The sequence below is a fragment of the Haliotis asinina genome, chromosome 3 (assembly GCF_037392515.1).
Source record: "Haliotis asinina isolate JCU_RB_2024 chromosome 3, JCU_Hal_asi_v2, whole genome shotgun sequence".
NCBI lineage: Eukaryota > Metazoa > Mollusca > Gastropoda > Lepetellida > Haliotidae > Haliotis > Haliotis asinina.
The window spans coordinates 23,066,430-23,080,398 of record NC_090282.1 but is presented as its reverse complement, the minus strand read 5'-3'; the positions used below and the strand labels follow the sequence as shown (position 1 = coordinate 23,080,398).

The 13,969-nt window shown below is 35.8% G+C and overlaps 1 protein-coding gene across 5 annotated transcripts in view; it reads left to right on the top strand.

The window, feature by feature from the left end:
• The window catches only part of LOC137277684 (doublecortin domain-containing protein 2C-like), a 115,109-nt gene extending 101,379 nt beyond the window's left edge, over window positions 1–13,730 (top strand). For all 5 annotated transcript variants that reach the window (XM_067809559.1, XM_067809557.1, XM_067809555.1 and 2 more), the window contains 2 exons: window positions 10,354–10,948; window positions 11,495–13,730. In XM_067809559.1, the coding sequence (XP_067665660.1) occupies window positions 10,354–10,929 (576 nt within the window). In that variant the 3' untranslated portion in view covers window positions 10,930–10,948; window positions 11,495–13,730. The remainder of the gene's footprint in view (window positions 1–10,353; window positions 10,949–11,494) is intronic.
• The last annotated feature ends 239 nt before the right edge of the window (window positions 13,731–13,969 follow it).

Sequence of the window (13,969 nt, the reverse complement as noted above, 5' to 3'; positions counted from 1 at the left end):
AATATACTGTAGTTTCCTCTGAAGCATGGCTGTGCTGTTCCCCAGTGTACTGTAGTTCCTGTTAACCAAGACTATGCTGTTCCCAATATACTGTAGTTTCCTCTGAAGAATGGCTGTGCTGTTCCCCAGTGTACTGTAGTTTCCTGTTAACCAAGACTTAGCTGTTCCCAATATACAGTAGTTCCCTTTGAACCAAGACTTAGCTGTTCCCAATATACTGTAAAGCCTTCGAAACAAGACCAACATGTTTCCAGATGTGATTAGCCAAATATGCTGTTTCATCTGACATTTTCTTACTGCAAGGGTTTTTATCATACCAAAAACTCATGTGTCCAGTTCGTCGTTAACACTGAGTAACTTAAATAGCTTGGTGGACTCTGTTACATATGTCAGTTGAGTAGGGTAATACAGTGAGAGTAGTAGTAGTTTCACATTCTGTTTCGTCACCGATATATTAAACAATTTTCTCCAAGATTCTGTTTAACAAGTAATGCTGTATTTGTGTACTGTATTGCTGAGCTGCGCTGCTTAACAATTCCCTTAGGGTTTATTTCATGTATAAATGACTTCCATGACTGGAACGACCAAATGGTGGAATGATTGATGGCTAATTTAAAACTTGAATCATTTACATTATTTTATTTTACTTTCATTAATTCAAGTTCTAACACAGTCATCATTGTTTTATAGTAACATCTGACCATGCATCTTATTTCTTGCATGTGCATGTAATCTTTTAACAATAACAGCTTTCAATATGTATTTATGCTTTTCATTGGTTCTGTGTTTAGTTTTACACCTTGGAAATGTCTCACAGGATCTACAAAATAATTTGTTTGTGGTCAGTTATGGATTTTATGCCTACAAAAGTGTACTTAAATACTGGTGTGAATCCTTTCAGTGTAGTATTCTAAAATAAAATATAGCTTAGTATAGATATATCCTATGATATATGGTATTTCAACATGTGTCATTGTGTGAAATTGTTTGATTATGTTTAGCATTGCAGTTTAAGAATTGTTGATCTGTGTGAAATTGCTTTAGAGTTGGAAATAGAATGTAATACAATAAGTATATATTTATTTCTGCTTCAGATATGTGATATCTATTAACAGTTAATCACCCAAATGGCTGGGTTGTAGTCTTAAAAAGAGTACTAGTCTTTATCAGGTATTTTAGAAAACCTGTTATGTAGATCGAAACTTTTAAAACTGTAAGCCATGATAAAAACAAGCGAAACTGTCATCCTGTTTTCAGAAAAGTTGTTTTTCACTTGTTCACAAATATTTGCCCCCAAATCTGCAGGTCTGTCTGTCCTACCAATATGGCTTGTAATCACCTAATCACTTTGCCCCAAACAGATATTTTTAATCACAGTCTTAGGATGTTGCTTTAGTAATACTTTAAGGCAAACTGACAAGATGGAAGGATCCAGAAGGTCCTCTGTATATCATGCGATTCATTGGACATTTGTAAATGATTGTATGTCACAGTTTACTAGATTTATTTTGTTTCTAACTTCTGTATTGAAATAACAGTTTTACAATGTATCTTTACAATGTGAAATTCAAGCAATTCATTACAATAAAAGAGAAAATATAGTGACTCTCTTTGTTGGGGTTGTTTTTGAGAAACATAAAGGTTAGAGTGTATACTTAGAAGCAAATAGATCAGTGATGAACATGATAAAAAGCCTTGAGTACACATTTATTTGGCAGTTATCAGTTTTTATTCCCCATTTAAAAAACACACCCGAAAACAAATAAACTTAATGTGAATATAGCTTATAATGAATGACCAACATTCTTTTAAAACTTAATTTCACTTCTATCAAAGATTTCTACAGGCTGTTTTTTTATAATGAGGAAATAAATTGAACTTATGAAAACAAATTTCTAGGAACATTTGGCAACATTGCTATAAATATACACTCAACCTATCCTGAATGTTATTCAACATTTATTCATTCTCATGTACATGACTGTACGCAATCTCATGTGTATTTTACTTGTATCACCCACACTATATGAATAAATATATTTTGTCATCAGGCAGTTTTGCTTGTATATGCGCATTATAAGTGAATGGTATAGTGATTCACTTTTCATTTCATGTCCAATCTAGTTTTAGAAATCTGCATAATTTTCCTGATGTTTTCCCATGTACTGTTTCCCTGCACCTTCCGAGTGTTGCGTGACTAGACATGCGCATGCATGCTGCTTGAATGCACTAACACACACAACTAACTCTGATTGAACTACCTATGTGTTGCTGGTGTCTGTGCGCGCACTTGCTTTTTGCTTATGTGGTGTTCTTAGTCCAGCTGTCATATTTATATAAATGTTCTACATACATATACAGTTTCAGGATTGGCTCAAATAGTCAAAGACTAGTTGAGTTAGTGTAACGGCAGTAGTCACTGACTGCAGTCTTTACATCCTTCTGTTTACACTGACCCCATGTTAATGCAATAAAGACATCTGGATTCAGAATTAAAATAGATTTTTTATTTCATATGTACATGTTACCAATGATAATCGTTAAAACTTGGGGATGACTAAAAGGTCCAGATTAAGCAGGTTTAACTGTAGCATTTTGTCTATGGTTTCGAGCCAGTAAAGATCTGGTTAGAACTGGTCTTCAGCAACCCATGCTTGTCATAAGAGGCATCTAACTGGATGGGGTGGTCACGCTTGCTGACTTGGTTGACACATCATAGCATCCCAGTTGTGTAGATTGATGCTCATGCTGTTGATCACTGGATTGTTTGAATATTTACGATCACCATCGTAGAGCTGAAATATTGCTGGTGTGGTGTTGAACAACAAACAGTCCAACCAACCATGGTTTCAACATCTGATATGAAACCACTTTCACAAAGACATTGAAGTAGAGACATACATCATTTTATGTCACACGTTTGCACAAATTCTTCAGTCCACAATTCAGTATAGAGACATACTGAAATCCTGTTTGGTCTTTCTTGCAAAAAGCTGAGAACAGTTTACCGTGAAGATCTGAAAATATATCTTGCTAGTAATTTTTTTTAATTAAACCTTCAAATATTTGAAGAAAATAACTCCCCAAATCTAGTGATATCTAATAGGTGACCTGTCTGCGACAGAAGCTGTATTCATGGACGCTTTGGTGTGTTGTGATTTTGCAGTGGGATGTTAACATTAATTCATTTTGCTTATGATTTTTTAACAGTTTAAATTTTAAAGTGACTTCACCTCTTAAATCTTTTGATAGCACATAACCATGGATGGCACTTCTGGAGAAAAGCCACAGAGACAAAAACATCTGATGAACTGATGTCTGATGGCGATATTTAGTTATTGTAGATGACCTAGATGACCAAGATATTGATATGGATTAAGTATCTCGATTCTTTTCGTGGAAGGAACAAAGAAGCCTAATCCATAAACTATCTTGATCATCTATTGAACTGTTGAACTGTTACCTAGTTTAGTATCGGGAGCATTCACTGCTAACAAAGTTAGACCTGTGTCAGATATCTCATTGCCCACAGCTGTGTGGCTGTTACTGGCGCAAACAATGCAACAATAAACTGAAATGAATCCATCAAAAACAGGGAGGAAAATTGAAACAAATAATTCCTTTTAAATCGAAAAGGAGCTCCAGGCAGAACATGGGACATTAAGAACATGAGTAACTACAGACTTGCTTCATTTAATATTGGCTTTAGTATCCCAGAAAGGGCAGGGTGGAAGGGAATATAATATGTTCCAGGGACTGTGAGACAGTTTATTTAGTAAGAATGAGGACTCCACCTTAAGCATTAGGCATTCTGCCATTTTGGTTCTAGTAGCAATATGCCTGCCATGAATGTAAGCTTGTGCGCTTGGCATTGACCTTATTAGGTGTCAGCTGCTGCTGGTGAACGTTCTGGCAGTCTGTCAGTAATGCTCATTCCAGATTTTGTAATATTGCTATTTTTGAAAGATGATACAGCAAATTTTGAAGATTAAGCTATAATATTTGAAAAGATGATGATAAAGGGAAATGAAAGTACAATGAAGCATGTTTACATCAGTATGTGCATCCAGGAATCTGATTTTTTTTTTATGAAGATAGATATTTTACTGGAGATTTTGACCTAAGATTTCAGGACAAATTCAACAATGTCCGCTATACATACCTTAATCACACTATACATGCACTGACAGCCAATAGATTAACCTACAAAATTAGACCTAGATATCAAACTTGTGGAAGCTACAAACAGTCCTGCGTTATGTGATCTTGGACATTGTATATAGTGCTCCACCCCATCAGTGACAGTATATATACATCAATCACAGTTTTTTTGGCATTTCAAGCCTCAGTGGTTTGAATTGTGCTGGTTATGTTGTTCTGAATTTGTGTTCTCTTTATTTCCTATTTGGGGACATAACCTTAACACTTGATGAATTTCCGGTTAATGAACTTGAATTTTTGCTAAATTCTATATAAAAATGAAAACAAAGTAATCTTTTTAGATAATGGCATGTAATTAAGCCTTGTCCTGGGGAAAGTGTTATTGAATAAATGGTTCCATACATTGGTGTCAGGATCACTTTTAACATTCCAAACTCTGAAAAGTAAATGTTAATTCAATATTCACTACAAAAGTAGCCTTGATAGTGGTAATAATGATTTTAACGAAGGCTGCACTAATTGGTCTTAGATTTGTTCAAACAGTCTGTATTGTCATTGTACCATACTATTACACAACTTTAATTAAGATGGCTGTTGGAAACAGTTTTAGTATCAGTACTTGAATGGAGTATGGACTGAAATGATTAGACATCATAGTACTGACTGCATTGAAAATTCACTGTCATGATTAATTATACTGATCAGATGACCCATGAAGATGAGGTGTAGAATAGGTCTTCCGCAACCCATGCTATCCATAAAAGGCGGCTATGCATGGTGTAAGAGGCAACTAATGGGTTCTGGTGGTCAGGCTTGTTGACTAGGCTGACACATGTCATCAGTTCCCATTTACGCACATCGATGCTCATGCTGTTGATCACTGGATTGTCTTGTCCAGACTTGATTATTTACAGACCGACGTCATATAGCTGGAATATTGATGAGCACGACGTAAACCTAAACTCACTCACTCACTCACTGATCAGATATGTGCTTTTTTGATTTTCATGAACATAAAGAATCAGAACTATAGGTGTCTGTACATGCTTGACCAAAGTTTTTCCATTTGCTCATCCTCCCCTCCCTGCTGATATATATGCTTTATTTGCTGTGAAAAATGTGTAAATATAGCCATTGCGTGCAGTGGTGTTCCAATGATAAAAAATAACGGAAAATTGATCGAAAGAAGGAGAATGAATAATTATTGATTGTAAAACAAGTTTTTGATTCATCAGAATTTTATTGTTTTAGTATAACACACTTGAATTATGACAAACATACTCTCAAAGCTATGTGCATTGTACAATTTTGGTTCATGAATCCAATTATGACTACTCCCATTTTCACTACCCATCCAAAGTCCAATACACAGCCTGTTCCAGTCGATTGGCTCTTAATTACTAGCTCTCCCCTCTCTACCAGGTAGACTGTTCCACCAACATTTATAAACAGTTATAGTTGTACCAGGTTCATACAATATCTATTCAGCTAATTATATAGGTCATTGTTGTGGAAAGTTCAAGCATACAAATATACTGAGTTATATAATATATCATATACACTACATGGTAAGTGAATTAAGGAGTTACTGTGCTATAGAATGTTTTGAACTATGGGCAGTACAAGTGACACAGACTTTGTAAACACTGTGATTGGAATACATTGACAGCTTAATGAAACTTTGATATGGGTTTTCTGATATTACCAACCCCTTGAGAGGTCGTCTCAAGAAATGAATAACCCCCAGATATTGACCTGATAATCAACCCTCATGGTGTATAGTTAGAAATGAACAGGTGTAATGAGATGAGAATGTCACTATTTGTTGAGTTATTCAGTGCGCTGTTACAGCAAAAAGCAGTTTTAACATAGTATCCTTGAATATGAAAATACATACCTCCTCTTAAATGTTGATAGTTCTGACATGTAGAAAGGTAGTGAATAACGTCTTCATTAAAATGACCATGTGAACTTCTAGATGTTTCCTATATATGTTGATTATGTCTGTTTGTGTTCAGATCACTATAGCTGAGCTTGGAGCGACAGTGGATGATTTGACAAAATTCAGTCCCAAAATTTAAATCAAAGTAACTGTGAGTTTCTACTAGGTTTATCGTCGTTTTAAATTGATTCAGGGAAATGGTAGTAACAGCACCATAGGGCAATAAAGTCCACAACATAATCTTGCTCGGTAAAAATATGTTTGCATTCTACAGTTAATAGTTTGAATGGAAGTTGGAGGGATTATGTCCAGTTTTCAAAACAAACAACCTGTACTATAAGTTTATACAAGTTTTACTCCAAATATCAAACCAAACAATGACTGATCACTACAAGATCCCCGATTCACTTGGCTTCTAATCATAATGCTCTAGGTAGGCACTGGTTTATAGGTTTATTTCAAAGTAGGCAAACTGAGAGTCATCAGCTGTACAGGTACGGTACATTATTAAGTTTACAGGTACTCAATTATATGTTTATGTTCATGAGTAGGAAGATACCAAAATTTTAACCACTTTTATTCTTTATTTACAATTCCAGTGCATTTCATTGCATGACCAGTATCAGAATAAACATTAATTAGAAAAAAGATAGGGGAAAACCCATGAAATTGGTGATTACATTAAAAATGTTTGTTTATTATTATTTTTCACCACAAGTCCTCTAGTCATCGATAGCCAAACACTGATTTGCATGTGTCTAGTTTTTTATACATTCAACATAAACTCTTTAAAGTTGTGATTCAGTGTATCTACAGTCCGTTTGAGTCACAAATGGATTGATGAATTGCAAGTTGTGTCTTTGTACAAAAGGGCCACATGAATACAAATAGTACACATGTTTATCATTTACTTATACCCAACAGCTTTCTTATGCTTGAACATATCCTGAAATCCACCAGCAAAGTTGTTTAAGGAACTATCATCACTGAAAACACAAAAGTTGTTAGCAGTTGCGGCGGGGTGAAACCGCAGAAATGGAACAGCCACTGTCTTGTCATGCACAGGATACACACGCCTGATGAAAAACAAAGTTGGGCATTAGTAAATGTTAAACATGTGTACTATTTATATTTATGTGGTAGTTTTGTAAAATGAATAAATTTGCAATTCATTAGTCTCTTTTTGACTCAAATGGACTGTAGATGTGTTAGTTTAGTTTAGTATTATTTAGTAATTCAGTACTTATTATGTGAAATATTAAATTCACCATTCTTACAAAATACATTCCTGGAGAATTATATCCTTTGATCCCCGAGAATAACAATAACTGTAAATTTGAGTTTCCAGAAAATGTTTTGATTTTCGAATGTTAGTCATGTTCTTCACAGATTCCAAACATTGATTTGATTGTATTCTATATCTTAGTCTTTGTTCATTTGATCATGGGCTGTCTGACAAAGACTGGTTTTTCTCAATTTTCTTGAAATAGATTTCTATTTGAAAGAAAGCTACATGTCACAAGTTGGTATATGTGGTAAAAGCATTTTAAGTGGTATTAGGTCCTTATAAACTACTATCAGACAATTTCCCAACTGTGTCTTGTAAGAACAATGTCATATGAAGCCTTTTCATAATGATTGATTGATTGTTGTTTAACTGTGGACCCAGCAATTCCAGCTGTGTGGCAGTGGTCTGTGAATGATGAAGTGTGGAACAGACAATCTAGTGATCAGCAACATGTCAAAGGTCATGCTGGGTACTGACATGCTCAGCATGCTGACCCAGAATGAAAGCGGTGGCAAGGTGGCAGCAGTGGGATGTTTCAGTCACACATATAATGAAACATTTCATTTAATGAAAATTAAATTAAATGTGATTTTCTGCCATATGCATATTTGCAATTAGCAGAAGCCTCAACAACATTGTTCCAGTTTCTGTTACTAATTAAAGCAGTTAGATCTTTTCTAAAAAGTCTTGAAACCCCAAGAGTACATTGTTCAAGGCTCTAGTAAGTTGTTTGAGCCCTTCAAACCCTCCTTACACAAATAAATCCCTTAGAATGCTTCGGTAAGGGTTTCTTCTCAAGTACTAATAGACTAGAATTGCCCCAGAAAAATCCATTTCTTAGGGAACACTCCTTAGTACATGCTTTCCACAGACAGTTCTATTGCCAGGAATACTTTTGACAAGGCTAAAGATCCCTCTTCAGTAATTGCTTTACTTAAAAAGTAAGGCTTTTTTAAACTCTTCTTTACTGGCAAGGCATAATTTCCTCAGGCAAATCAGTGGCAAGAGAATACTTTGGTCAAAGCTGTAGTTCAAAAGAAGGTCATAGTTCAAACCTATCCTTCAGGTCATACACGGACAAACACATGTAGGTAAAATGCTCACTAAACCATGAATGATGAAGAGCTTCTGTTCCAGTGACTGATGACAACTATCTAAGCATTATCAAACAAACCAACTGGGCTTGAACAATATTTTCACCGCCTTCAAATGGTAAAAAGACTTCACAATGGACGATCCTTTCACATGTACGATTCAATTTCACTACTTATCTAATCACATACAACTGAGAAAAATGTTTCACCTCAAATGCTAGTCATATATGAACAGATTTTGCCATGGTGTACTATTATTTCTGCTAAAACTGTGACAAAAGTTCTCTTGCTGTGTGCATGTGTTCCTCTTCCTCACTGATATAATCTTTTAAAAGTGAATGGTATAATTCCAATCAGGTTTTGTTCAGCGAAACTGAGTAGTATTTTTCTCAGGGCTGGTCAGTTGAAGAATATTGTGAAAGTTTGTGTTTGGGGGAAAGACCAGAACAAATGTTAAGTCACCTCTTTAGTAATATGTTGATATTGTTCAGTTCTTTCTGTCACCAGTGTAGGTAATCATAAAATCATATACAAATGCTTCTACTTTAAAATTTAAATGTACTTTAAACGAAAAAATAAACAAGCTTCAGATTGACAGATTATAGAGTTCAGTGATGGTTTTGATGATTTTACACCCAAGTTTTGTCTGATTTTGTCATTATTATATTCACCTACAAATCCCTGCACAACTGGCAAATATCAACCAGTCATTCTATCTTTACTAGTGACAGGTTTCAGAAGCATATTCAGTTTATAAATGGTAGTGATAGTTTCATACTCTGAACACCTGTAAATTGTATCACTGACTCAGTGCTGCTAGTGCAACTGACTGTTTGATTGCCTCCCCCACAGAAATCTCGCAAATATTTGTTTTTCCTTATTTGATTTTCTTTTGTGTGTGTTTTGTAAACCTAATGATAAGAACTAGAAGTCCAGAACTCAAATGCTAAACAGACATGAAAGCATAGTCACATTAGTAAAAAGTGAATTTGAAATTCTTACTGTTGTGAAATCATGAAAATGAGTTAGTTAATCATAGGATACCCTAAAATGAACATGGTACCTGCCCAGAATTCCAAGACTGTCCTTTGCTTTCTAATCCTGTAAAGGTCGTAAGAAGCGACTAACGGGATTAGATGGTTATGCTCACCGACCAGGATGACATGTCATCAGTTCCCAGTTGCGGAGATTGATGCTCATGCTGTTGATAACTTGATTGTCTGGTCCAGACTTGATTATTTACAGACCACCACCATATAAATGGAATGTTGCAGGAGTGCATCATAAAACTAAACTCGCTCACTCAAGTAAGATTTGAGCAGTCAGTGGCAATGATGTAGATCATTGAATGTGACTGTACACATAAAGCATGAATGGTTGCTTGCAGTATCAATCAGTGGATCTTCTGGTCCAGATTTGATTATTCACAGGTCTCCGATAGTATTGCTGAGTCCTGTTGTAAACATCTAACAAAGGAGCTAATGACATAGCTGTGGTCCTCTCAGATATTTAGAAAGACAACATTCTAAGAAAATCAACAAATATACTAAAAGATTGTCACTTCACAGATCATAATTTTATGTGAGCTCTTTGCCTTGGTGGTAACTGAAGTGACATCTGTGAAAATCTGCTCTATAATACAAGATTATTCAAGTAAACCAGGAACATATATGTATATGACCAGCTGGTGCATGGCTCGTTGTGCTGTGTGCTCAGCTATTTGTCGCTTGTCTCGCATATAGCTTGCATGTCATTACAGTGTTATCATCACTCCATTGGGTATATGTTCTGATAATGCTTCCACGAAGCAAGTCAGTTAGACCACTATTATAACTGTGAATAATTTGGCCAATTTGTTTCATTACCAGGACTACAGTAATATGAATGGCTATGATGATGATGATGACAGGATTTCCTCTCCCCAAAGAAATGGCAGCCCTCCGAGATACGGCACCCCTCGCCACACTCCCGCCTCACGGAAACGCTCCCAGGATCGCTTCTCCCTGGTACAGTCCCCGGTCCAGTCCCCCATTGCTGGTAATCAGGAAGAGGAAGAGGCAGCTCTGAAGATACAATCACATTTCCGCGGACACCAGGTTCGGAAACAAATGAACAAGGATGAAGATTACAAGGACCCAGGTACTCATGAGGATTGGGACACTCACAAGAAATTGGAATCTCGTGGCGACGACGATATTCTTTTACAGCGTGAGAGAGAGGAAGCAGCGACAATGATCCAGGCCCATTACCGTGGTTACCAAACCCGTAAGAATCAAATGGAGAAGAGAGTTGATAGTGTTATGTCAGCAGGAAGGAAGTCAGTCGCAAGCCAGTTGTCCCAGAGACAGGATTCTGACCTTGGGCGAAAGGAGGCTGCAGCCACTACCATACAGGCAAGATACCGGGGATACAGAGACAGGAAGATGTTGAAGGAAACCCGATAATATTGTTGAGTTAACAGAGGTAGCTTCAGACTTTGATTGCCATTTCTGTATTGTACAATTGATAATGGATTGTTGTTGTGGAATGTTTGAGATTCAGACGTGTACATGAGATTGCCTTGTGTTTGTTATTCAATATGCTCGTCATATGGACCATTTAGTTATGGACCTTTTGTTATCTGGACCAATTAGATGACCTTTGTCCTGTTACCCATTTAGGAGTTGGCTTGTGTATCTTGAGTGTTGAGTGTTGTTACCTCGGACAACATCAGTAGGCATCTTTTAATGGAAAGATTCTATTAATTACTAGCTGAATTGTTTAGTTCTGTTTTCACATCTGTGCTGTATTAAGCAGATTACTTTTGTTCCATGTTGTATTAGTTTGTGGAGGTGTAGTAGTGTGTCACACAGTAGTAGGTACTTGCATGAACACCTCATTACCTTGTCATGTCATCTGTATGTTAGACTTACTCAGGAAGGATTCTGATAGAGAGCTTTCAGGCTACTTTAAGGTAAGACATGTCTGTGACACATTGTCTTCAGTTGTATTCTTTTGTACATGTTTCAGGGACAGAAATAGATACATTTGGATGACAGTGCATGCTCAGCAGTCGGAACCAGAGGAAGCTCTGCGCTCCCAGCCATCAAGTCCCACAGATTATGCTTTGAACAATATGTCAAGTTTGTGCAAATCTGTAATTATTCATTGTACATCCAAGTTTTGCCTCACTTTTAAAGAAATGAATATTTTGTTATTAAGCAGCGTTTAAGATGATTTACCTGTATTTAACCAGATGTTATAGCTTTTGTTCTGTATTAAGTTAAATATTGAACATTTTCTTAAATCAAATGGAAAAGGCATTACTGTAATTAGCATCATGTTTCTTGATTGACACATTGATTTTAGACTTCGTTGTTCTGGGCTTATATTTTTCTGTTTTGTTGACCAAAACATTAAATGGGAGGTAAAGCCATTTTGTTTCTCAATTTGTTGGTTTTATTTGATTTAAAAATAAGAACTTATGGGTTAGAGTAAGTTTAACACATTTATCATTCAGTCAGAGGTGTATAAAAGTTATCATATATTTGTCCATTGTACTTGACCAACTGTGATACCAATAGTTACAAAATGTTACTCGTACATAGCTGTGAAAATCTGCACTGTGATTGTTTTAAACTATTTTTTTCTGTAAATTTCAATTTTTGTGCAGTGAGTGACATAACCCTGTCGTGCTCTATATCCATGAAATGCTCACTACACACAGGCCTTATGTATTATGTACTTACATCATTGGACAGATGTACCACTACTATGTGATTTTATATGCAGATATGGTCAAGTATTTTCAATTGCGAAAAGAAACATATCCAATTTATTGAAATTTGTAAGGAGGATAAAATGCATGAAGGCTGTATGTGTTGGACACCTCATATGACCTTGTGGCAACGATAGCTGTTTTTAAGGAAAATGAACTTTTTTCATGTTTTATTTTTGCTTTTCTCAGGAAATCGCTTCAGATACATGTATCTTTAATGTTTCAGTTATGTAAAAATGTCTGAACTGGAAAGTTTCCCACCATAAAGAGGAGTATTTGAATAAAAAGACTAATAACACATGGCCCATCCAAGTTCTTGTTTGTAGTGATTACTGAATGTGATGATCTAATGGTTGTTTTGTTGTTAAGTTCAGTTGTCAAGTAGTACAAAGTGTATATATATGGCTTAGTGTTAATTTCACTTGTGGCTGTTTTCCTATTTCCAGAAGAAGTTGAAGTCATTGTGTGTCATAAACGATAAACCATGTACTTTTTTAAAAACTGGAATGGTTTAAAAAAACCAAAACAACCAAAGTACATAGATTTACCAACTGAATGGTTTATAAGATTTGTCAGTATTTATGTTGTGGAAATCAACCCTCCAAGGCCTCTCCGTACATTCCAAAAGAGCAGCCACAAGTACATGTACACCTAATTTGCAAAACATGCTCCTTCAGCATTTTGTATATATGGCCTATACATACTTGTGGTCAGCTGGATTATGCTGTGTTTATTGTCTGTGATACTTTTACCTATATTTCAGTATTTATTTGTGGTTGTGCAAGTATCTATATATTTGTTTTGTTTCTGTTCATACCAATTATCAAATCAAAAGTATTACTCTATCATATCCGTCCATTTCCCAGCTTTCCGTCCAAATCCAGATTTTTCCTGCCAAATATATATTCATATGCAATCTGTAAACCAATCATTAACAATCCTTATGGAGCTAATCAAAATTACTCTGATGCACCATTAACTGTTTTACTTTTTGTTAACCGATTGATTCGAAGCCAAAACAGTCTTGTCTCTTCAGTCATAATACCTTGTTTTATGACAGCAAAACACTGTTCTTATCTCAACATGGTTTTCAATTACTTTCGAGCATTTTTTGAGAAAGACATTGGTGTAATGAGCTGCTATGAGTTTTGGCAAGGTCGTCTGTCTTATCAACATTTCATGTGGCCTAAAATATAATCTAAATTCTGTCTGGCCTGCTCTTGAGTTGATATATGTTTTACTCTGTCTTTGTGTTTATTAACTTACCTGGTGTACGGGACATACTAATGTGACCAAGTAGAGACATTGACTATATAGTATACAGTGTTATTGCTCTGTCTAACATGTCATGTATTTCCACTAACATCTACAGAGTGTAGGTCACTGGTAAACACTTGTGTTGCACAACTCAGTAATATAGGGACCGTCTGTGTAAAACTTGGGTCCTTGTGCTACACATTTTGATAGTCAATAAACTGTCTTCACAAAGCCGTGTTTTGTTTTAGTTATTCAAGATGTAAGATCATCAAAGAGAGGAAATGTTCAGATGGAATGGTCTATCATGCAGGCTACCATATTGCGTATCATTAGGTGTGGAATATTTACAGACAGGCTATATTCTGTCTCATTCAAGTGCAAGGTGATAGTAGTGAAACTGCATAGTGTGGTATGTATTACCTTCGGTTCTGTATATGAGATATGATCATCATGCAAAAACCTGACGAGCT